Source organism: Notothenia rossii (assembly GCF_949606895.1).
Source record: "Notothenia rossii genome assembly, chromosome: 5".
Taxonomy (NCBI): Eukaryota; Metazoa; Chordata; class Actinopteri; order Perciformes; family Nototheniidae; genus Notothenia; species Notothenia rossii.
The window spans coordinates 57,279,759-57,306,236 of NC_136903.1; the positions used below are offsets into that span (position 1 = coordinate 57,279,759).

The 26,478-nt window shown below is 39.4% G+C and overlaps 3 protein-coding genes and 1 long non-coding RNA gene across 5 annotated transcripts; 2 read left to right on the top strand and 2 right to left on the bottom strand.

The window, feature by feature from the left end:
* Positions 1-218: 218 nt before the first annotated feature.
* LOC307041980 (uncharacterized protein) lies at positions 219-3,402 on the top strand. 2 transcript variants are annotated; one of them, XM_079685598.1, is made up of 5 exons: positions 226-339; positions 521-612; positions 1,502-1,612; positions 1,872-2,148; positions 2,989-3,385. In XM_079685598.1, the coding sequence occupies exons 1-5, from the start codon at positions 301-303 to the stop codon at positions 3,196-3,198; spliced, it is 729 nt and encodes a 242-aa protein (XP_079541724.1). In that variant the 5' UTR covers positions 226-300; the 3' UTR covers positions 3,199-3,385. The 2 variants fall into 2 exon arrangements, with proteins under 2 accessions (XP_079541725.1, XP_079541724.1); XM_079685599.1 differs by lacking the exon at positions 1,502-1,612 and having other exon boundaries at positions 219-339; positions 2,989-3,402.
* Positions 3,044-7,757, bottom strand: LOC307041979 (uncharacterized protein). The gene is made up of 7 exons (XM_079685597.1): positions 7,627-7,757; positions 7,450-7,536; positions 6,459-6,712; positions 5,768-5,896; positions 5,457-5,597; positions 5,170-5,293; positions 3,044-4,744 (listed from the first exon to the last, which is right to left on the bottom strand). Exons 2-7 carry the CDS (start codon positions 7,484-7,486, stop codon positions 4,527-4,529), a joined length of 903 nt encoding a protein of 300 aa, XP_079541723.1. The 5' UTR covers positions 7,487-7,536; positions 7,627-7,757; the 3' UTR covers positions 3,044-4,526.
* A 773-nt stretch (positions 7,758-8,530) lies between these two features.
* On the bottom strand, positions 8,531-11,931 carry LOC307038844 (uncharacterized protein; the record flags this gene model as incomplete). Its single annotated transcript, XM_079680520.1, has 6 exons — positions 11,199-11,931; positions 10,804-10,896; positions 10,347-10,560; positions 9,497-9,572; positions 8,766-9,016; positions 8,531-8,620 (listed from the first exon to the last, which is right to left on the bottom strand). Exons 1-6 carry the CDS (start codon positions 11,204-11,206, stop codon positions 8,531-8,533), a joined length of 732 nt encoding a protein of 243 aa, XP_079536646.1. The 5' UTR covers positions 11,207-11,931.
* Positions 11,932-13,655: 1,724 nt separating this feature from the next.
* LOC307041849 lies at positions 13,656-15,611 on the top strand. Its single transcript, XR_013808906.1, has 3 exons — positions 13,656-14,229; positions 14,359-14,438; positions 14,550-15,611. It is a non-coding gene; the product is annotated as an uncharacterized lncRNA (long non-coding RNA).
* The last annotated feature ends 10,867 nt before the right edge of the window (positions 15,612-26,478 follow it).

A 26,478-nucleotide genomic window follows, 5' to 3' on the forward strand; every position in this document is an offset into this window, starting at 1 on the left:
AGACCTATCAGCAATATTTAGGACACAAATAACATATTTATAACAATAAATGCTCTTCCTCAGCTATATTTTATATAATGTAAACACAAGCAGTATTGTAGCCAAAGATAAACATTTCACTATACATTGTGCGGGTCATCTTATGTAGGCGCCGACCACATCATGTTATTCAGCACAACACCACAAAAAGGGGTCTGGCGATGGACACGAAGATTATTTAAATCATCAAAGGACTTGGTGGGACAAGATGTGGTGTGGATACATCAAGCAATTAATACATTTTTATTTTGCAGATATGGTATGGTAATATTTGGTGGAATTGATGGATTTTCAAGAAAGGTTAGTGCTTCCTGGAGTTTATTTTACAATTGACCAAAAGTGAATTGATATTAAATGCCATTTTTTAAAGTTAATTATCACGCACATACAGTATGGGGTCAGTATTTAATTCATTAATAGGTTATTTGAGTACTGTGTTTCTGTGGTGCTTACTTTTTCCTTTCTATAAATGCTCTCATAGATCATGTACCTACAAGTAGCCAATAACAACAAGGCTTCAACAGCTCTGCAGTTCTTCCTTGAGGCTGTGGACAAACACGGATTTCCATCCAGGTAACAGGCTATTTCTTGTTTTGTGTGTGGTTTTTTTACATGTAAAATTGGATTATTGGAAATACTGAATAAGAAGAAAAATGTCAGGTGCACTTGATACAGTTAAAAGAACACTGATTTGTATCAGTCCAGGCCATTTTATAAAAATAAGGTAGACTTTTGTCACGGCAGCCGTATTGACATGAACTAGCAGGTAAATACAGGTTAAATTAATTAAGTTGATTAAGGTTCCATTCTATTTAGTGCAGTAGAGCCTTTCCAGTGAGCCAACATGCACAATAGCAGCACCCTGACTGTTTGATCTGAATGGAACAGAACATTAATTAGTATCACTGGTAACACCTGTGTTTACCCTACTATTTTATGTCAAAATGGCTGCTTTTCAAAAAGGTCTATAGGCCTACATGATCAACAGATTTTTCACTAAGTTTTACAAGAAAAGTTGTAAATTGATAGTTGGAGATATAGTGCCTATTAAGCAAAGGCCCAGGAAGCCCTAGCACCCCCTATATGTCATTTCTGAAACAACACTTTACCAGTGATGACACTTATGGGGATGGCCTTAGAATGAGATTGGATTATTCATTCCTTGTTTATATGACTTTACATGACCTCATGACATATTCCCAATATTATGTGTAGGTCTTTCCAGTGATGTGCCCATAAAGAATGTTTCAGTCTCATACTAAAACCTCTTGTTTCTGTGGTAACAAAATCTTTAAAACTGCTGGTTCCCTGGGGGATTAGCCAGTAGCCAATAGTGAAGCTTGTTAAATGGCTATAGCGTACTTAGAAAACTGGAGATACAGCCAGCTCTAAGAGTACAGAGATTCAAATTTCACATTGTCAAATTACTTAACATGGTATCTGTATGGTTGTACATGTCAAGGGTCAGAGGAGACCAAGGTGTGGAAAATGTGGACATTGCCAGACATATGTTTGACGTTCGTGGGTGCAGCAGGGGAAGCATCATCTCAGGGAAAAGTGTTCATAATCAAAGGTAATATCAGTGTATGGTTGTAGCTTCTGTCATAAAGCTTTCTTTGGTCAAAATATCTTTTGCTAGTGTATCGCTTAATAGTGACGTGCTTCCATTAATTATGGTGCTAAAAGTTGTTGCTGAGATTAATGTACATATTAGTGTTATTAGGGATGGCGAAACATCCATTGAGTTACTATTTGCATTTTTTGCAACGTAAAGGTGTGATAATTGTTTACGGACTGCATTTATTCATTTATTTTTGTCAACTGTCTTTCAGGATAGAGCGCCTGTGGCGTGACGTGTGGAATGTCGTGTCAAGTATTTATTACGATCTGCTCCACAGCCTAGAGGAGGATGGCCTGCTCGACCCAGCAAATTGCACACACCTTTTCTGTGCTCAGTATGTCTTTCTGCCCCGAATTCAGGAAGATCTTGACACATTCACAGATGGCTGGAATAACCATTCACTCCGAACAGAACGTAACCTCACTCCTCACCAGCTGTGGGAAATCGGGAAGAGTCAGAGCCCTGTCAGCCCTCCTGACAACTTCGAGGTAAAGGGGAAAAACTGTTTTGTAGTTCTGTGTTTTATTCACCATTGTGGAGGAAGCCAATGTTAGCACACCTTGCTTTCTTTTAGAAGTCATAACAATGTTAGTATTTGGTTATATGTTTATTTGACAAAATCCTTACACTGTTCTTAATATTATAATGAAAATGCAACACACGGGAACTGGAATTTAGCCTACCAGGACCACTGTGTTTCACTTTACCAGGCATCTTCCAATAGTACACAGCAACAACCATATGCATAATCAGGCTACAGCAGAATTACAATTTGTGTCAAAGCCAACAATGGGCTATGCAACACAATGTAACATTGAGTTTCAGTTGCATAGAATAGTTTTGTTGATATACAAAGACATAGGCCACAATCCGAAAAATGTAAAACTAATGAAAACAACTACTGTTGTAGTTGTTTTCATTTTATTTGTCTTTGAATTTGTAGGCCTCAAAAAGAATATTGCAGGAAAAAAAGATGCTGACTTCTTTCACTGGTAAATTAACACCTGAAAACTGCAATGAATATGCAGTGCACTAGTCTATTTAGTCTGTACAAGGATAAAATTTAAACTAAATAAATGGCTTAATAAATGACAGTTCAGTAATGCATGTCAAGTGATTGAAATCTAGTTTAGTGTTCATGTCAAGACAAAACAACAATTTAATCAGTGGGGTGGAAATCATTTAATAATAAATAATGGACTGTATTAGTAATTTAGAATTTGTATTTGTTGGGAGCCAAATGATTTCTAGAAAAGGTTCGTGACCACTGTTTTAGGGTGTCATCCCATGTAATTATTTTAACTAACCCGATTACTTTTTTATTTCAGGGGATCCATTTTCCAGATGTGGAAATTGCAGACATGGATCAAATTGGAGTACAGGTTCCTGAACTGGCATCTCCCCTGGGCATCGAAGAACTGGAAGGACTGAATCAACTTTTTAATCCTACTGCTCCTTCATTGTGTTTTGGGGCAGACATCTATAGTGCTGTAGTTCACTACATAGAGGGTGTCCTTGAATCAAGTCAGGAAGCATAAGGCACAATGCATACTAACTTTCAGCAGTGGAAGAAGTATTCAGTAATTAGTTGCATATAAATCCTTTATATCCTGTTGGCTAGTTTAATCTCCATCAATGCATCATATTCTATAAGATCATCATGTGTTTGTATCTTTGTCTCTGTCCTGTGAGAACCACGTATCTCTACAAAGTCAGAAAAACAGCCTGTTTTCAGCTTTGTGACAACTACTTTTCAAGCTGATCCAAGAGGCTTTTTAAAGAGTTTATTTAGCTGAAGAAGAATTGAAGTAACACTTCATCCTTCAGTTGATCACAAACATTCAACACCAACACATCTGGAGATACGTGGTACTTTTGTGGGGGTGGTTGGGTAGAGGATGATGATATGTATATATATATATATATATATATATATAGGGCATGACTGTTATATTCTCATTTTGAAAAGGAAAATAAATGTATTTCAATTTTAGAGGCCTACTTTATTTGTAGTAACCTGAAATGTTACTCTTAGAATAACATGGCTTTCCACTAGCTAATGCAGTTCCTTGTTACATGAAAGATACTACAGTAGTAGTATAATGTTCTATTTTAGAACTCACAATAATGTCCCTACCTTTCATCCTGACATTGACTTCTGTTCATTCCGCTACGACTTGAAAAAATCATTTTCAGAGACTTCAACCTGCATTCAAAATAGTCCCCGGGGAAATGTTTACACAGCAAATGATCAGTTCTGTGGTTTATGAATGGAAATTACTTTGTTAGCCGCAGAACATTTTAAGGTATATAATATAATAATTCAAATTTTGATTGTTGTGAAAAATGTAAAATGTGGGTAAATTGAAATGAAGCAAACATCCAAAGTCACTGGTCAATGGTTTATTTCTTAGAATCTTTGGATACAAGAGCTGTAGGATTCAAGTAAATACATCAGCAATAACAAGTACTGTAATAGACCATTTTCTAAATATTGACGATTAACAGAATGAATGATGCCATTGGTTACAACTACCTGAACCAGGTGCCAGAACTACATATGGCACAATCCAAACAGCCCTTCCAACAAAATGCAGTACACAAAGAGTACCAGGCAAAGATTATAGTATCTGTCACAAAATGTCATGTTCAAGTTCAATTTTGAGCTGACCACTGGAACAAATGAAGTAGTAATAATCTCAAAAGGTTTCGTTTCTGAGAGTCGATATTCTTAAAATGGAGATCTCTTTTCAGGTGAAAGAATACAAAAGACAAAATCTCTTTTTACACCAATGAACAAAAGCAGAAGCTCCATAACACTGAAACAATGTTTTTTTTGCAACAGAATCATACTGATGAGCAGTATCTAAACTAGACCAAAGCCTGTAACATAGGTTGCAATACAGCTCTCCACATGCTTGGAAAAGTCCTCATAGTTTTGGAAGTGCCCAGGTACATGCAATGTGCCAAAACATGTGGAAGACTTCAGGTACGCCCCCTTCACAACTCGGACCTTCAAGGTGTCTGTAGGGATTTCCCACCCTACCCAGAACTTTGTCAGCTGTTCGAGTTGGGATGAAGAGGCTGCATTCAAAGACAACAAGAGGTTGTGGAAATACATCAAATAAATGACATTTGCATTTTTAAAGATGAGCTGTATTTTACTGCTTTACCATGTTTTATATATAGGTAAATGGAAATACTTTGTTGGGATAGTACTGAGCCCAAAAAAGGAGGGTGGCACAAAGTAGTATTAGAAACCTCCCTTTAATGTCCTTTTTTGATTTAAAAAGCTAATTCTTGCTGCTACAGGTTGCTTCTACACTGCTTCTCTCCCCTTGGTCTGTTCTCGTCCTGTTCCAATTCCTAATCGCTGTACTCCAATTCATGTAGCCTTAATATGATTGGCCAAGAAAATACAGTGGTCATTGGTTGCAAATCTGCGATGTAGGTAGTCACCGTCACAAAGATACAAAGCTTACACTTCCCTGTCCTGCTGATAAACTTGCCTGTCTCAATAAACTTCCTTAAGAATCCAGCTGTCTGGTCCTGGATGCTCCTTGGGTAGGAATCATCTTCATCTTCGTCATCATCGCTGTCATCCCTTGGCCAGACAATTAGACTCAAGATTGCCTAATAGGAGAAATAGTAAGCCACACTTTTATTAAGACATGCTTCTGGGGGTTTCCTCCTAATTTAAGTATGTTTCAGGTGTTGGTAAAGACTTGCATAGAAATACATAGACAATAACTGTTTATTCATACGTGCTATGGTGTATGGTGGGCACAGTGTTTACCTGGGCAGTGGGGAAAGCGTTTGCTTGACGAGGGAATACAATCCGGGCTGTTTCTGGCTTCTCTTTGAGCAATGTCCACACCTTTGTGTCCTTGAGTCCCTTTCTCATCTGCTTTATCTGCTTTGTTCTTCGTCCAATCACCTAGGGAGTTACAATATTAAGAAGTTGTTTCAATTAAATCAGCTGGATGTTGAAGTGCTAAAGTAACAGTATTGCATATAGGAATGCTTTAAGATAAGTTTTGATTCAGCAGTCTTTATTTAGGCAAAATGTAATAAATAAAGTGGGTTGACTATCAGCTGTAATCTCACCGCATGTTGCATCAGTTGCTGGAATAGCCATCTGCGATTTACTGGCTTTATAGCAGGTAGGTCCCAGGAAAAGGCAAGATTGTTGATTTCGTTCGTCTGCTGGTCAGACAGGAGTTCATCTCCATCAAGCTTAAGAACAGAACAGAACAAAGATTGTTAACCTAAATTCCAAATGTAGTTTTTGCTCTGATTTTCAATCCATTTCGACAGGTTCATATTCATTTCAACTGATTAATTAGCAGCTGTCAAATATTGTTAAAACTATATTTTAATTGAAATGAATCAATACTTAACCACAGGTCCAATTTAACCTGTTGATTCAACTGTCCACAACCATTAACAACATGTGACACTTTGGTCACAGCGTTTTGCGAGAGGAAAAGTAATGGGCTCATCAAAATGAAGAGGAATCTTCCTTTGACAAAAATAACTCAATCATGGCAATGTTCTACTACAATTTAGTGATATCTCCTCCCATGCAAATTTGACATTTTGGCCTGAGAGTGGGGCTAGAGGAAAGGTTCTGAGGTCATCTAAATAACCAGAGTTCATTCTGGGAGCATGAATGTGCTCAGCCCATGTGATGGCAATGCACTCAATAGATTTTGAGATATGTTGCGTTGGAGTAAAGAGTTGAACAAACAGTCAATTTAAGTAAAAAAAAAATTAAAGTAATTTCTTTTTTTTTTACCATGTGAATGGTTTCCCGAAGGTCGAGATCTGCCACGTCAGCAAGGTATATTGTGGCAGTGTCCACATCTCCATGAAGCAACATGTGAATGATTGCTTCACTGACTCCATGAAGTACAGGGCCACCATGCAAGAAAGAATGTCCAATCATCCTCCCGGCAACTACAAAGAGGTTACTCTCTACTAGGATCTGGGAGGTGGCGGGGAGGAGGTGGTCCTGCTCTCCCTCAAAAAGAAGGGTAATGTTGCTCACACCTATGAAATATAAATACAGGATGAAGGCAAATGGAAAAAAATCAAACTATCACCTTGTAAACATAGCTAGTGATGTTTTGTTAGACACTGAAGCTCCAGAGCATGCAGCACACTTGCTTGGCAACTAAATCTGGACCACTGTGCCAAAGCCTGCTGCAGTGCTTCATTGCTCGTCAAATGACATAACATGTTTCGGTTTGGAAGGTGGAACTTTTGACAATGTTGTGAGATTCACCGTTTTAAACATTTCTGAAACATTGCATTACCTGTTGGTTTTAGTAGCACGCATGGATTATTGTCATAAACTATTTTGTCCTCATGATGTATTACTTGATCATTACACAAGCAATACCCAAGCAAACTCTCCACCCTGGAATAATCTTACAATTTCCATTTGTAAGATTTCATTACCTTTGGCTTATTAATTATTCACAGTAGAGGACACAGAAACAGCTCTTATAGTCAGACAAACATCAATCATATCTAAACATCAAATCTAAGAAGATCATCAACATTTGTCATACGCAAATTCAAACTCCTGTAATCGCATCCCAACTGAACACCTTCCTAATTTGCCTGTATTACATTTATTCCACCAGCAGGTCCTCACATGCACTGGAGTATTGAACCCATTTCCAATACAATTGGCCAAAAAGCGTCAATGCTTCACAAAGGCTTATTTCACCATCACTAAACATAACACTCGAAATACATTTGAAATGAACACAAAATCATACCACTGTTTATGTTGAATCCATGCTGCAATTTAAACATTGCCAAGCTAAGAAAGTGTCTTTGTACCCCAACTCCAACAGCTGCATCACCTATGAATGATAGCACAAGAATCACTGAATATTCATGCACACATAATGATACTAACATTATGGCAGAGTAAAGGTCTATAGTATCATTACCTTGTAAAGTACACCGTAGAGGGCGTGCCCAGTCAACTTGTGGGCTTTTGTAGAAGGCAAGTATTTCCCTACTTTGGGATTCTTGGTCCTCCCGGATGTCCACGCTTGCCCTGATTGGGGGTTCCACCTCATTTTTCAGCAAAAGATGTCTTTTGAAGAGGGTTGCTGCCGCTTGTGGGCAAAGGATGGTTTTCCAAGCTATAATTATAATAATTAAAGATTTGAGGCAAAAATATTGAAGAACATTGTTTTTTTTAACTGTATCTGTACGTTAGGTACAAAGTTTATAACAAGTTTTTGAACACTTGAGGGCTACATCTCAAGCAGTGTACACCTCACATTTAAAAATGATTACATTAACTGGCATTTTGAAAACATTATTACAATATTTAAGTAGCAAAATGCTATGAGTGAACAGGAAAATATTTGTCAAGTACCTTCATGTGTGTCCACGCCCATTCTCTCAGCATCAAGGTCAGGAGTTGAAATGCTGTCATGTTCTTCCTGACTGCGATGTGGTCTAGCTCTGTCTGAACTGCTTGATGAACTTGGTAGATCCTCAGGTGCACTTTAAATCAGGAACGGATAGATTTCAGTTTTAAATATTTTTTTAATTTAGTTTCACAATGAAATTTGATTACCTTTCACCACATGAACTGGCATGATAGGGCAAGAGATCTGCAGGATACTGGCCACCACAAACTGGACAGGTACACTGAAGGGGAAACGGGAACTTGTCAAACATTCAGTATTTATCATAGACACAATGTCATAGATGCACAGTACTGTTGGCCATGTAGTTTTACATTTTACTACTACGTGACAAGTGAGCAAGAGTATTGAAAAAGTCGAGTTGGTTTGCTTCAGAACATGTTTAATGTTTGGATACACTGAGTTGTCAAATTTACATTCCTCTAACCTGGACTGGATCTTCAACATCAGCTTCATGTTGTTTCTCCACCTCACCTTCCTGGAGCTGTTCTGAGTCAGATTCCTGGCAATGTATTTGAGATTTTCAGTATACAAACTACCACACTTCCTTCAATATCAATGAGATTTCCTTTGTTTGAAGTTTAGGGGCATTATTGGTTGTACAATTGAAGTATTTAGGGTGAAATTACTTTTTACAAAATACTTACATGGCCACAAGTTTCAATGTGAATGACAAGCAACTGAAGGGGCAATGTTTTCCCACAACTCTTGCACTGTGACTTTGGCATTTTGCAGAACTCTGCAGCATCAGGAGGAAGAGGTGTAGTATCAAATTTCTCTTGAAGAGGGACGATATACAGTGGGTGTTTCCCATTGATTGTGTTCGACTTAAGCATCTTGGCTGTGTAGCCTTGTGAGCCTTGGGCCACCACGGAAATGGTCCTCTGTCCACTACCACCTCAAATATTGAATGGAAAAGAAAATAGATGTATTATAAAAAACATTATTAAACAAACAGGTCAACCCTGTTGTTGTCTTTTTCAATCATTAACAGGGTGTATAATTCACATTTATGTATAAAATGTATCCTCTTTATGCCATTATTGGGCAATAAACATCAGTAACTGTTAAGATCTTCCTTTTGCCAAGTGCCTCCTGAAGTGTATTGACAAAACATCAGAACAACTTAGTACAAAGATCATAAGTATAGATATTAGGACATATCCTCTTTGTATTATGTGGTACTTTTAGTACCTTAAATTTATAAAATATTTGACTGTTAGACCTTAATTTAACAAATTCAGTCATATAGAGAACTATATAAACTAATAGCTGTGCATTAATTTTACCAACATACAGTACTCAATATTTTTCCCTCACAGACACAAGGTTCTTCATATATAAATTAATAAATTATTAATGCAGCAATACTTCATACCTGCCGCTTTATATAGCAGCCAACCTCCTGTTAGGTTCTTCATTTTGGGGTATTCTTCAGTGAGGACTCTGGTAATCTAGAATGAAATATGACATGAAAATCATAAGTATTCTTTTCCATGCACCCTCTCCCTCCTTTTTTCCAGATGTTAGACATACCCAATTTAGTCTATGGGCCAAACCAGATTCCGGTACCAGACAAGGTGGCAAAATGTACTTCAAATTTGTGAAAATATACATGTCTGTAGATGATATTTTAGTATGATAAGCATTCCTGAGTGGCAGCTTTGTCACAGCAATCAGCTCGTGAAGTTAACCACCAACCACAACCACAAGTTGCATTTTAGACGCATATCCTATAAGTTGCATGGTGCATATCTGTCATGTCTCGTCAGCGTTAAGTTCCTGTTTGTTAGTTTAATTTCATGTCTTGTGTCTCTAGTCTTGTCATTTCCTGTTTTATTGTTATAATGACTCTATATACTTTCTTTTAACCCTGTGGCATCTAGGAACATCACAGACACAGAACTCAAAAACTGGAATACTCACTAGGATTCAGAGAATGTATAATATACCCATACTATTCCATTGAGAGGTGATTGGGGGCCTTAAATTAGAATAATGATGTTCGCAAAAATCTCTCACATAAGGTCCTCATATAGTATAGGTAGTACCCTTGTAGGCTATGTTTTCAAAAAATTAAAAGCAAGCTTTGCCACCTTGACTGGTACCAACAAGAGAAATGATGGGCTCTGGCCAATGGACTAATTCCTACGTTAACAGCTCCTGAACGATGTACCATGGCATTCCTTAAATAAATGTTTGAGCTGAAATACAGACAAATGTAGTACCTCTTCATGATCAGCACTATCATTAATGCTGATTGTACGCCTTCCAAGTCCTGCCTGCAGAAGCCTTATCTCATTTTTCAGAGTTTTATTTGTACTCTTGGGCATCAGACAAAAATTGAACTCAAGCTGTTTGACAGCGGGAATTATTAGACTGCCGCTCGGAAAAGGCCTCTTTCCTCGATTCTTCCTCCCCTGGTAGAATGCTGGAAATGACCTATCAAACAAATTAAAATGGGCTGTATGAAATACTATAATTGTCACAACAAATCTCAAAATCATCCTAATAATATAAGGTCAAAAAATATTTCAAAAAGGGAGAGAACTTCAGTTTTAGTTCTTAATAAACAAGTCTAATTACAGCGATAGCTTATGTCTTAGTTCATGTGAGGGTGTGCACATCCATAAAAAACACTAACAGAAATTAGCAATGGATACACTGTAAGTATGACTATAATACCTTAGCATTTCCCTCGGTACACTTGAGGCTGCTTGCTGTTGGGCTGGTGGCTGGAGATGGGCTGTTGTCTGGAGGCGGGCTGGTGGCTGGTGGCTGGAGCATAACGATTACTTAGGTTACGATAAAGTTATATTGAGAGCAAACAAATGACAGAATAGATTCACACTCCAGCTCCGATTGCAAAGTCATTGTTTTATTGATTGTTTTATTGCATGATGACTTTGCATCGGAGCTGGAGTGTGCGTCCCCCATTCTGTCGTTTGTTTGTACATGATTCTCTGGAGTCGTCACCTCAATAACCTTGGAGTGCGGTCCTGCCTTCTACCTGTTCAAAGTTATATTGAGTAACAATAATGAGCAACAAATAAATTATACTCATGCCTCTCAAATCATACCTTTGCATGTCTCCTCGAGTTGTTGTTATGGCTGACCGCTGGTGAGCTTGTGGCAAACTTGAAACTTGTGGCTGTGCATTTGACAAGAGGTCCACAAAGCTGCGAACAGCTCTCTCTATTAAGGAGTTATTTTCCTGTGGGATACATGTTATAACATATATCAAACACTAAATACATTTAGCAGCTGATGAAAGAGGTGTATGGCAGATTAAACCAATGTTCTCCATTTATAAAACATAAGACTGAGCATATTTTGCTGTATTGACAATCCACTACTGTTGATTGTACCCTTTTAGATTTGAAAGATCGTATGGTTAGCCCACTTTACCGTTCCTTTTCGGTTCACTTGCTTTATTTTCCAGCTGACGTGAACAAAAGTCGGATTGGAAACTGAACCTTCCTCTCCATATTAAATGCCCGGGACATTATGTCAGGAAGCACCCGAAAAAAGTGTTGCATTACTTTCTTTAACATTGACGTTACTCATTCAAACGGCACAACAACAACAAACGTTAATTTAGCCAACAGACTGTAGCTAGCTAAGACAATAGCAAAGACCACATCAACTAGCTAGCGTTAAATATACAATTTAAGTAACTCCGGGATGCACGCACAGCTGTCTTGATATATTTAGTTAATTACGATGTAACGTTAGTTAATTAAAACTGTAGTGGCATGTTCCGTGGTAGCATGTAATTAACCCACCTGTGTCCCAGAAGAGTTCGCCTCGGGCTCCTCCATGTTGACTCCCGCAAGCACGCACCAAGTGGCGCAGGTCAGCAAAACGAACGCGTTAGAACCTTGTGTCCTATGATTGGATGTTCATAGGGCTACGTGCTGATTGGCTAGTCACTGGGCAACGTGCTGATTGGCTAACATACTCAGGCGTAAAAACAGGGTCAAAATTCGTACTCGTAAATAGCAGCTTGTAGCTTGTAACTTCAGGTTCGCACACACAGATAGGAAATTTGTGTGTCCGTATCTCAGACTTTGTGAAACCTCACTGTTGTAAATATCCTTGCACAAAATATTTCTACACCTGCAAAACTTTTTTACACGTGCAAATTATATCTGCAAAAACTTTTCACACACGCACAAAATATTTCTACAGCTGCAAAATGTTTTTACACGAGCAAATTATATCTGTGTGCACAAAACTTTTTTACACATGCACAAAATCTTTTCACATGCGCACAACAGGTGATATACAACTGCAGACTGTGAAATAATTTGCGAATATTATTGACCCTAATTTGATTCCATAAAGATCACCGACTTCGGCCTAGGTGAAAGGCGAGATCTACCTATTGCAGAATTGAGTGAAAAAGACGGCCCATACAATGCTTCCAATTTGAGGCCTTTTATATAGGCTAATTGCATCTGATTTACTGTTACAATGAAGGCTCCATAATCAGCTCACGGCATATAGGCAGGGGTAAAGTGCTATTGGGGGTCGGACCTCACCTCCTCAAGGGGGGTCCGGGGGGATGCTCCCCCGGAAAGATTCTTTTTTAAATATTGAGGTTGAAAGCATCAATCTGGTGCACTTTGAGAGCAACATGAAGAGATCTATGGATACCTCTCTCAGCACCCATATGAAACAGAACTGTAAACAGATTTTCTTTTTCTTTATGGATATTTTATAAATCACATTAAACTGTATTCTTGTTTTACTGCCATATAGTAGGCTATTTCATACCTGTTTTTCATTTATTCTCTTATTGTTTGTATAACTATAATGATCATATGAAGGTGTGCCGCGTAAATAATCTTTTGAATAATTTGTGACAAAACTGTTCTAAACACTCAAGAGTCCTTTAGCTCACCTGAGCCCCTCAGTCTGACAGGAGAGGACTCTCCTCCAGCTTGTTGTGGAAACAGCTCCTTATGTCCGTTAGTGCAGCTAGCTAACCAGATGCTAACATCACGGTCCCCGCTAGCACCGGTCCCTCTCTCTCCCTCACTCCCTCTCTATCACACTAAATGCGCTATCGCCACACACACACACAGAGCCGAGCTTGAATGACACAAGCAAACGTGTATTTCCATGCAACTCTCTGATTGGTCTGGTGTGTTGCTTCTGCTGCGTTCACTGAACACGGGAAATTACAGTCCTGCCGTCGTCTCTTTTGTCATGATGAGGTTCACGTAAAGCACGGTTAATGTATTATATTATTGAGGTGTCTCAAATATACGTCAATCAAGTGGCACCTGCTAACGGGGTGGTGGATGATAGGTTTACATCTAAAAACGAATTTTTCAAACATTATGATTTTATTTTATTTTTATTTCTTTTGTTACTTTTTTTTTTACGGTCCGCGATCTACCCGCACCACACTTGCGATCGACTGGTTGGCGACCACTGATATAGGGCTTACACACGGATCCGTTGGACCCCCAGAGCGTTGTGTATATCGGTCTACCCACCTTGGGACCCCCCCCCCCCCACAAAGCGGAGCAAGGCAACGAAACTTAAAATAAGAAGCAGCATTTTACGGCGCGCTATGCATGGGGCCGCCTTGAGGGGGTTTCCCGACATGTCGTTTCAGTAAATTAAAGGGTGTTTCATGTTGTCGTTGCTGTGGGACTTCTTAATACCTTGGAAAATGCCATTTAATACTTTTTAATACTTTTTAATAGCCTTAATTTTCGCTAAATTGATTTATCAACTTTTAATACTTTTTAAGACCCCGCGGACACCCTGTCTATGTGATGTGACAACCTGACATGGTTTAGCCTTTTTCCACACCTACTACTTGCCTGATCAGCCAGCTCTCAGTTTTCTCATTTGTCTGTGTTGTATTGAAGCAGTGTCCTAAATGTAAAATGACTGACATTTTGTTTGAAGAACTGTTCACCTGTGGAGATTGCAGTGGCAAAGTGTTCCTGTGTAGCTGGAACAGCACTCTGCAACCACAATATTGCACTGCTGTTCCAGACCGCACACTACTCCACACTCAACCTGGCTGCTGTACCCCCTGTCCTCAGCTGCACTGAAACAGAGCAGCGATGGCACAAGCCAAGAACCATGGTAAGTACAGTATGTGTTCACAACCAATCCAGAGTTTAATGAGTATTTCCTTTGTGCCAAGAGCTGATTTAGTATGTTGCATCAACAACCTTTTCAATTAATTTGACAATTCTTTTGTGTAATTAATAGGGTGTGAAACCAGGCAGAGTGAGTGACATGGTGTTCATTTCCACTAAGCCAAAGCAGTTTACAGTTGCTGACGGTGTAAGGTAATATATATTGTCCTAAGTAATTGTATGCAGCCTGCTCCAACTTTGTGATTGTTGTCTGAGTGTAAAAATGTTCTTAAAGTCCTAATTATCATATAAACATTTTCAAAGGAGTACACGTTACAAGGCTGTGTGGGGGGAGCTGCCAGACCCAGATGTCCTCAAAGTCAGCGAGGCATACAAGGACTTCTCAGCAGACATCGCACCACGAAAAAAAAACGAATGGCTCACTACTCAACTCAACGACTAACACTCTTTCAGAGGATATGTTGGAAATGCACACATTATATATATTTGTTGCATCTACTTTCTGGATATTGTACATCTGTTCATCTGTTATATAAACTAGCATTACTTAAATATGCAGAGACTAATTGAAATCTTTAAATATGTATTTTTCCCCCCGATATAACATCAACCTATGTTTTGTAAAAGTTTATTAAATTAATCTGTAAAATGTTATCATATTGTGGATTTATTAAATTATGTATTTTCCTTTGTTATTTATGTGTGCGTTTGTTTTGAGGATATAATTTATTAGTACCTAAACATAGTATGGTATAACTGCTTTTTGTAATGAAATACACAATTGGTTTGGGAGCAAGAAATCTTTTAATCGTTGTTGCCCAGGCTTGCCGAAATGAATGGAAACTTATCTCCCGATTATAACATTGTGTAACTTGCTGCTGTTAAATACCGTCAAACTATGTGCAATATGTGCTTTATGTGCAATATATACTTTATATACATATGCCATCTTTAATAACTGTAATATATACCGGGCTGCTAAATCCTAAGAACTGCTACAGGATTTGATTTGTAGATTTGATTTGTTTTTGATCTGTATTTTTGAAAATTATGTAACTTTTTATCCTTTTTTTTACCATATTGTTTTTTATATTATAACTTAGTACTTTTTTAGCATAGGCCTATTGTTTATTATATTATAACTTAGTACTTTTTAACGCATGTAAGATATTCAACACTCAGCTGTCTGTGGCTCTTTCCTGCTTCAACGCTGCAAATTTCCCCTCTGTGGGACTAATAAAGGTATTCTGATTCTGATAACGGGACTAATTTGTACAAAGGGGCACACAGCAATGTAGTGCCAACTTTCTTACACGCTGGAAGGCCAATCGCTTTTCTTTACCCCGAAATCCGCTCATTCTTGCTCTCGGTGTGTCATGACAAACTGTCAAACTGTCAAGCTGTCAAAACTCTGTACTCAAACTTGAAGTACTCAGCCTCAAACCCAGCCGCCGGAAGTTGATAGACGCCATCTTGTGCACAGAGCTTATTACGGGCACTATAGAGCACGCACAAAAGCGCGAGCACCAGGGGCGCTACAGTGGAATGTTCTACTGCAACACTCCCCACACGCAAACACACAGTACACCCGCGACTGTTACAATGAAGGCTCGATAATCAGCTCACTGCATACATATTGAAGTTAAAAGCATCAATCTGGTGCACTTTGAGAGCAACATTAAGAGATCTATGGATACATCTCTCAACACCCAGATGAAACACAACTGTAAGCAGATGTTCTTTTTCTTTATGGATATTTTACAAATCACTCCCCTTTCAAACTGTATTCTTGTTTTACTGCCATATAGTATTTCATAACTGTTTTTCCTTTATTCTTTTTTTTTTTTATAACGATAATGATCATATGAAGGTGTGCCGCGGAAATAATCTTTTGAATAATTTCTGTCCAAACCGTTTGAGACCCACTTAGATAACTTAGACTAAAGTTAACTATCTAAACCCTCAGAGAGTCCTTTAGCTCACCTGAGTGTCTCAGTCTGAGAGGAGAGGACTCTCCTCCAGCTTGTTGTTGAACAAACGGCTCCTTATGTCAGTTAGTGCAGTTAGCTAACCAGATGCTAACAACACGGTCCCTGCTGGCACCGGTCCCTCTCTCTCTCTCTCTCTCTCTCTCTCTCTCTCTCTCTCTCTCTCTCTCTCTCTCTCTCTCTCTCTCTCTCTCTCTCACACACACACTAACGGCCCGTCTACACTACAGCTTCGACAGCTTCAAAAACGGTTTCCAACGCGTCTGCCCATTCACTTTGAATGGGGTGACGTCACGTTGCCTCGCTTTTCGCCGAACTGAATTGTGGGTAGCAGAGCGGAGCTTTCCTGGTGTTTCAGGCTGCAAAAGTTGAACAATGTTCAACTTCTGAAGCCGGAGATGCCGGAGTAGCCAGCGTCAGCCAATCAAATCCCGTTTATACAAATCTGACAGTTCAAGCGCTAGCCAATCAGACCGCGTGCAAGCTGGGAGAGCCAGACCGCAGTTCATTTCCTCATATTCCAAACGAGAAATTACGGTAGCAAATAACCCGGTTCTTTACGACCAGAACTATTTACTGGGATACAAACCGGAGGAACCAGGCATGGAGGGAGGTGGCAGAGACAGTGGGTGAAACTGATAGGTTTTTGCCTGTTTATTTATTTTTTGCTTTGTATGCCGGGGGCGGGACATTCATGTGATTGGTTGTTGGTCGCGTTGCTCGAATAAAATCCCCAAGCTTCAGACACGCCCAGCCCCAAGCTTTTTTTGAAGCTATAGTGTGGACGGGCAGTTAATGCGCTATTTCCACACACACACACACACACACACACACACACACACACACACACACACACACACACACACACACACACACACACACACACACACACACACACACACACACACACACACACACACACACACACACACACACACACACACACACACACACACACACACACACACACACACACACACACACACACACAGAGCCGAGCTTGAATGACACAAGCACAGTTTTATTTCCATGCAACTGTCTGATTGGTCTGGTGTCTTGCCTTTGTTGCATTCCCGGAACACGGGAAATTACATTCCTGCCGTCCTCTCTAGTGTCATGATGAGGTTCACGTAAAGCACGGTTAATATATTTTATTATTGAGGTAGAATTGTCCGGGGCTACAGAAAAAACATTCAGGGAAGGCCAAAATATAATTTTACCAACAATGTGGAATTTATTGGCTACATATCACAAAGATTATGCACAGCCGGAGCAGCAATAACCGTCAAATAATAATTCTGACAGGGGAGCTCCGCACCCCCTGCCTGCCGCTAGGGGGTGCTGCAGAGCCCTCAGCACCCCCCTTCCCGTGCCCATGCACTCATTAGAGACTTATATACACTATAATAGGGGATATTTGCCCATAAAAAAAAAAGGAAAACTGAGCTTGAATTTTTGACTTATTTCACTAAAAGGAACTGCTAACCATAACATTGAAAGAAACATTCAACATAGATAATTGCAGACATTTATTATCATTGTGTCAGAACTGATTAGAAGACTCTAATTTATTCTGTTCATTAGTTATGCCCATTCTTTTGGGCAGTGTCCATGGGCGTTTCTTTGCCAGGAATTGTCATTCTTTGTCCTGCCAATTTTGAAGACTACACATGATATATATCATGGCAGTTCCTGTCCAAAATCACACATGGCCTGCTGAGCATTTCATCGACATCGTCACCTTGAAAAATCAGCTTCCAACTTATATTTTGTTTTTCCCCGTGGAATTATACCGGCTCTCGTTTCAGTACACATAACTGACAGGCAACCCTCTGAATCAGACTCCGATTGGCTTTGACTGCATCCACCCGGAGTGTCCGATTCAGAAACGTGACTCTTAGGCCCAATCCCAAACCACCCCCTACACCCTACCCCTGCCACATTGAGGCAAAGCAATCAGGGGGAGGGGTAATGGGTTATAAAAGCCTCCGACAGCGAGTTTGCATGGACGCAAGCTCGATAATCGCACTCCACAGGTGTGCAACAGTTTTTCGGGCATGGAGGAAACAACGTCATACAAATGAGTCACTTACAAAATCGGTTTAAACTTAAGTGTGATTTGTAATTTCAGGGACTGTGGTAAAAACCAAGGCACTTATTGCATTAAGGATGGACAAGGACAACCTGTTCAGCAAAAAACGAAATGCTGCCAAAGAAGCATGGGAGTGAGTTGTATTATGCACTCAATTCATATTTTGTGCAATGAAAGTAATGAATGTGCACTTTGGGTCATTGCCTTAACCTCTTAAGCCCTAGGGTCCCCCCAGTGGATCCCCTCCCCACCGTTTTTTTACGAGACTATGTCTCAGGGCTTCTTAACATTTATGAAACTATTAATGTCCCATACCCTTTTAACGATAAGAAACTCAGCTAACTAACAATATGAACCATTTTTAGCTAAAAGAAACACAAGAGTAATACCAAGCCTAATTAGCATGGAGCGAAACAATGCTAACTAATGCTAACTGTTTTTGCACAGCACTCACGGTAGCAATGCACTTATTACTTATCGTCACTGCACAAACAAGATAAAACAACAAGATTAAAGCTGAGACTCCACAGATTCCACACATGTAATGTCATCACTGTAGGACCCCGAATTGCGGAGCTATCAGCCAGAAAAGAGAAAGTAAACAACATCCGGTTTCAAATATATTACAATAATTACGTCTTACCTTTTTTGATTTGTGATCAAAAGTTGTGTTCACCGGAATAAAAACGGCGCTCAAGGTTAATCCAATGTCTTTGTTTACTGATAATCCACCATCATATTTATGGCAATATACTGGGTAGGCCTATAAAGTTTTGCCGTCCAGGCTTGTACTTTCAGATGTGCTTTGTTTGCTTCTCTATCATATGGTTCTATGGTAATGTTTACGTGGATTTGGGAACTGCCCCTTGATTCTATTAGATATTTTGGTTAAGAAAAAGGTGTAAATCACCCAAATCGACCAATGGGTTCCAGAGATATGGTCCTGCATAAAGTATGAAGAATGCCAGCCAGCGTAAGAACATTACGCAGCTGACTTCATTCATTGTTTACTACCGTAAGGAAGCAGGAATTGCAGGACACGGAGTGCACGGAGCACAGAGCGGACAGCAGATAACGGAATTGCAGTTTTATTGCTTATAGATTATCAGAACATTTCAAAGTGGACACAGCCACATTGGATATTAACCTATGGATTAACTACATCATCGCTTTTATCGTTTTAATGCCATTGAAGACCAGTTTAGACCAGACAAAGACAAAGGTAAGCCACTTTAGCATTGTGTAGCTACCTAGCGCCACTTCTTTTGATTTACGTTTTTGTTGATAACGTTGGGAGTGTGTATCTTTCAGTGTTGAAGTGGGCACCGTTAGATTCTGTGTCTTTACGATCATAAACAATGTGTTGGATGTGCAGCTGGGATATGTAATAAGGGAGCTAGGAGTGATTTCCGGTGAAGTTATAGGTTAGCATTTTTCGCTCGGGGCTAATCCAGAGGCTCACTGTTAGCATTGTGGGGCCTAAAGGATAACAGAATATGTTTTTTACATTTTTAAATTTTTATTTTTTCACAATAGTTGTATTTGGATGGAATGAATACCTATAGTGATAATTCAAAGTAATACAATTATTTTTACAGTGAAAAAAGTCAGATGGAACCGATGTTTCCCAAATTATCCAGAGGTGAGTCCGCCTTGACTTTATTTTTCTAAACCTCTCTAAAAAAGATCAAATTTCACTTGTTTTGCATCAATCTTGATACAGGGTACTTATTATATGTTATAGTTTGGATTCCTAAAAGTTTTAGTCTACTAACCCATCATTCAAGGGTGGTTTTCACTATAAGTAATGTTTTTTTTTTAGGCGGACATTATAATTTACATGTTTTTACTATGTTCCATCTGAATTTACTTCAAAATAAAAACATCTAGATTGATTCTGACACTTCTACATCCAACTCACAGATGTAACTTTGCTTTGAGAGAAAGGATTATTAATTTACCCCTTTTAGAAGTGAAGATATAGTCTTTGCTGTGTTAGTGGCATTTTGGAGCCTGAAACCTGAAAAGCAGGCCTTAAGAGGTTAACACTAGAGATGTCCCGATCCGATCACGTGATCGGGGATCGGAGCCGATCACGTGATTTTCAAAAGATCGGAATCGGGAGAAAAGAAATCGGGGATCGGGATTTAAAAAAAAATTTTTTTTTATTTTGTATTCAATGTTACAAAACAAAAATGACCATGTTCAAGTCTTAAAGTCATCCTGAGCCCTTAGTTTTGGTTTCAAATTACACAACATCATGTATGTGTTGCTTCTTTGGGGCTTGTCTTCATAGACCTGGTTGCTTATTTCAGAGTGGGCACGGCGCAGTGTCTAATTGTAGCAGTAAGCTAACGAGTACTGAAAGCTTTATTTTGTTTTGATCCAATGCTGCACGACTGAACTGATCCAATGCTGCTGTGAAAGAAAGAAGCTATATCCATGTTGGATAGAATATCCAATTTAAATAAAAAAATAACCTTAAAGACCCTGTGAAGTGCATGTTTTTGCGCCAAAATGAAATGGCAATTTCATTCCTTACATATCATTGTGCCTGTTCATGGCTAAAATAATTTTTCATAATGAATGAATTATTAATTTTGCCGTCTGAGCCTAACGGAAATTGCAGACGATAGTGGCTGTGACGTCACAAGATGTACCCAGTTGTGATTGTAAACATGGTGGAGACTTTGGAAAGTGATACTAGTGTGAGAGAAATGATTGATTTGGACAGCTTTTCGGACAGGATAGATGAGAAAAGTGATCAATCTGGTGCACTTTGAGGGCAACATTAAGAGATTTATGGATACAGCTCTCAACACTCATATGAAACTTATTTCAATAATCAAAAAACATTGGAAGGATTTCTTAACCTATTTTATACAACTAATATTACATAGATGGAAATATTTGTTTACATAGATGACCAAACCCACTGAGATAACTTAGGCTACAGATTACCTCCCTGAGCTGACGTTATCTCTCTCAGTCCCACAGGAGAGGACTCTCCCTCTCCTTATTGTTGAAACAGCTAATCTCCGTTAGCTCCGAGCTAGCACCAGATGCTAACGACAACCCTGTAACTCTCTCAGTCTCTCTTTCTCTCTCTCTCGAATCGACCAGTGGCCTTTATTTATCATGATCAATGAACGAATCTCCGAAACAATGACACCAGCCAGGCTCACCTTAATCTTTTGGGAACAGAAACATCGCCACTTCGGCAGACTTGACATTACTACAGCCAGCGGCAATGCATCGTTTCACCTGTGTTTTTCCTCCCTCTTTCTTCACTGTCGCCTCCATTGTCAGGTTTTCTCGATTGGCAATCACTTCCAGTCGACTCCGACACACTTTCCAGGAAAATACTAGCTCAAAAACGTTGAGAAATTCGACTTTGAAAAAGAGAAAAAATGAACGGTGGTGAATGTAAACAGTGCGGCGGCGTCCATCTCGTGACGTCACGCAGTAGATCGCAAGCCACGCCCAAGAAGGCGAAGGTCGACTGCAGATTTCCCCGGCAAATTCAAAACTCGTCAAATTCGTTGCTTTACCAACATCTTTTGATATGGGTTCCAATGGACAATTTTGGTCATTACTATACGTATTAGCATAACAGATCATGCACAGGTGCACACTTCACAGGGTCTTTAAGGGACAACTTGAATGCTTTTTTTCTTTTTTTTCTCTTAATGCATTGCATAAAGATCGGATCGGGAAAAATCGGTATCGGCAAATTGTCAAAATCAAATGATCGGAATCCGATCGGGAGCAAAAAAAGGTAATCGGGACATCCCTAGTTAACACCAATATATATTGTTGATATATTCTATGATAACAGGTCAATCATTAAGTAACTGGACCTTGGGCAACATGTGTCTCACAAACAGGCCTCCAAGAAATGGGAGAACCTAACAAAAAAAATACAAGGTAAATGGTTTATTGTTAATGTAAACCATTTGTTTGTTTTTAAAAAAGCTGAACAAAGATTTCTAACATGCGTTTGTTTGCAATAAGAACTTAAAAGGCCAAGGACTGGAGCAGGGACTGATCAGGGGGATGAGGCCATAGGTGCAAGGCCTTCAATTAGGCCTCCTGTCCTTGTTGCCTCAGCCTTGGCAAACCCCACAATCCTATTTGATTCGGAGGTTGCTTCCTGCTCCTCCCCCCCCAGAGAAAAAGTGCTAAGGGAGTGCTGGAGTGCGTAGAAAGCGAGGCAGAAAAAGAGGACGAACAGCACAGAGAAATAATGCAGCACACAAATGTCTCAACCTGTTCGAAAAAATGGTCGACAAAATGTGATTTTCTTTTTTTCCCCCACCATTGGCCATTTTTATGTTGATTATTGATGTTACTTGTAAAGACTTGTTTTTGTTTGCTTGTATTATTTATATGGAAGACAATAAATCTAATTTAACATGCTGTCCTTCATGTCTTGAATATTGTATGGGTATATAGTAGGGCTGGGCGATATATCGAGTTTACACGATACATCGTGAACATCGAGTATTATGTTGTCAAATCAATTTCCCGCCGCGGCCAAAATGAGCTTTCTTTTCACCCTCATAGACACAGTCACACACGCAGGCACACACGCAGGCCCCGTCTAACTTGCACACAAACATTACACACATGCACAGTGACAGAGAGCAGGGCTCGACATTATAAATGGCCCGCTGGCTCGGAAGCACTATTTAGACACCCCGGGCCAGCAAAACATACTTTCCACTTGCCCGCTCGGGCCACTAAAAATATTGCTTAAAGAAATAAAATTGTCCTGTGGTATAGGTATTTTGACAAGCAATGTTGTTAAATTGTTTCGTTTATTAACGCTACAACATAGCGTTTCGTGAGGCGGTTGTCGTTGTTGGGTGTAAAGAAAACAGCTGTTTGCTATGGAGCCAGCGCAAGCAGGCTCCCGTTTGCCCGTGAGCGCCGGGCAAAAAACAATCTTCAAATAAAAGAAAGTCACCGGAGGAGTTAAAGGACAGTGACAGGTAGCATGAGAAGAAGAGGGAGAGAAAGTTTCAGCCAGCTTGATCGATGGAGTTGTTTTCTAGTGGTGCAGTGACGCGTCCTAAAACCCTTTTATAATCTATCGTTTAGATTTATGATTCGAAAATTATAAAAGTAGGGTAGACATGTAGATATTATCCGGCTGAACAAAACGTGCATTTATCAAACAGGTTTGTTTTCCACAGACCTTATTTCCAGCTATTTTCCAAAACCCTATGGAGAAATCCCATTGCTTTTTTGTCGAGGGAACCAGCAACTTACTTCCTGGTTTTAGGATGCGTCACTGATGCCAATATAAACAAGGTCTTCTGTCGGCTCTGTACATTAATGCCGACCTATGCTGACAAGTAAGTGAAGAGTAGAAAATATAAAAGGTATTGGCTATAGGGAAATGTCCCAGCAGTTTAGGAGAATGAAGGTTCTAATCTAATCTAATACATAGGCATTACATGTCTAACTCCTGATTATGACAGGAAGACAGAAAGCGCATTATTCTAATAATAATAATAATACTACTCATAATAATAGCAGATATTTTTGAACAATGACCACAATATCATTATTTTAATAAACCACATATGAACAATTGAGGAAAATGAGGAAGAACTGATGATTCAAATGTTGTAGTACAAGTAGTAATGTAGTTAGTGCATAAATTACTATTGCAACAAATGTGTTAATTTTCTCCATTATTAGTCGATTTTTTTAATGCAGACATATGTTGCAGGGACTACTAGAATCATCATACTAGCGTGACTGTAAACATCAAGGGGTTAAATAAAAAAAATGTATGTGTTTTAGAGGACATTTCAGAATATCGCGATATATATCGTATATCGCGATATAGTCAGTAAATATCGCGATATCATTTAGAGACCATATCGCCCAGCCCTAGTATATAGTAAATACAGGTAGACGGGTGATGAGGGTGACATTGCTTTTGTGTGATTGTTACTAAGATGGCTACATTGTTCTGTGTGGGTTTGATAATGTAGAAGGAAAACTTTTGCACAAAGTAATGTTGTGCACGGAACAAACGTGTTTTTTTTCAAATTCAGAAAATTAGCATTTTAAATAAAGATATACGTGTGCGCTTCATAGGTATAATTCAGGGCTTCTCAAACTCTTGACCAAGGTCCGGACGGAACTGCAAATAAATCCGGACCGAACCCTGTGTCCCATTATTAACCTGTTAAGCCCCAAGGTCCCCGCCGGCAGGTACTTTTAAAAAAAATGTTCACGAACACTGTGTCTGAGGGGATCTTAATATTTAAGAATTTATTAATGTGTTATACCAGATTAACGGGAATAATCTCAGCTAACTGACGATTAAAAACATTTTTACCAAAACAAAACACAAGTCTCATAAGAAGCATCTAAATGACCCCTGAGCGAAAAATGCTAACGCCGAACTCTCGACAGGGGAAGCAAACTCAGACATCACAACACGTACCTTTACGTAGCTTTTAGAGGAGATCGTCTCACCGTAGCTGTCAATCTGATCAATGGCATTAAAACGAGAAAAAACGTGGCTGAATCGGTTAATCCATAGGTTGATAATGTTTGTAGGTAATAATCTTTTTTATTTGTAATCCATAATTCAATTTTTATGTAAAAATCGGAGAGTAAAAGTTAGCTGCTAATGGTAGCCACCAGAGTTATCGCAGCTTCCGGTCTTGGCTATGCGGCAGTCTCACACAAACACATTACCAAATAAGGAGTATGTGGGAGTTCCCCTCGATTCCATTGGCTCTGACGGTTAGAAAGAGATGTCAATCAGCAAAATCGAACAAGGGGGGCCAGAGATATGGAAAATCCAGCCAAATGACCCCAGAAGTGTTTTTTTTGTGCTAAATCTCTCTGAAAAGATCAAATTTCACTTGTTTTGCATATATCTTGATACAGGGTACTTATTATATGTTGTAGTTTGGATTCCTAAAGCTTTTAATCTACCATTCCATCATTGAAGTGTGGTTTTAACTATAAGTAATTTTATTTTTTTGGACCGACACAATCATTTTTTATTTTTTTACTGTGTTCAATCTGAATTTACTTTAAAATAAAAACATCTATATTGATTCTGACACTTCTACATCCAACTCAAAGGTGTTGTGCTCTCTCAGGTGTGGTGCCATGCAGGAGCAGAGAGTTGTGCAGCAATCCTGTGTGTGTGTGTCTGTCTGTCTGTCTGTCTGTCGGTCGGTCGGTCGGTCGCGGGAGACTCCCACATTTCTCCCGATTTCTGACAAAATCTGATTTAGTCACGTCTGTTTCCACTCGGACTTTAACACAGCTACACCATTGTTTGGTTTCCATGGTAGCGCGTCTCTTTACCAGCGCGCGCAACTCAAAGCCTGAGAGGGTGAGGAAGATGAAAACTGAACAAGAATCGACAACTCGACCCTCTGATCACTCCTTTCCTGTAAAATACAGGTCCAGCCCACACATGTGCTCCATGGTGCCACAGGCATTGCCCTTACAACTACAATAAGCATGTAAATGTTAATCTACAGCTCCGGCGATCCACTAGCGATCCACTAGCACCGGAGCCATCCTCGACAACTACTGTAGCATCACCTTGGATACGAGTCCAAACAACTCACAGACACACAGGCCAGGGCGCTGAAAGGGCGCCCTTTGAGCATCAGATCTGACGACGCTGATTGGCTGAAATTATGTTTCGGCGGCATAGTTTACAGATAGCAACAGTCAGCTTGTTGGCTGCTGCTTCTATGGCTGAGGGCTCCTTTCTACCGCCCGGACGAGAGAGGGTAATGATACACGCTGCGGCCAGGCAGGAAACATGTGACTTATCAGTAACTTTAAACATCGTAAAACAATTTTAAACGAGATTTTATTGTAGATTATACATTTTACTGATACCAACTATATAATATTTACCTTGTTCTTTAACACTAGGACCGCCAGAGGTCGCTGTAAATCTAAAACCGCCAACGGGTAAAATGTACCCGCTATAGATTTTCAAGGTACAATGTTCTTTTATTTATCATACAGAACAGTGAGTTTTGATTGCACAGGGATGAAATTTATACCAATAGAATCTGTGGACTCTCAGCTTTTCATATGATATAGGTTGTGCAGAAAGCATGAAGTTCAAAATATCGCTAAGATTGCTGAT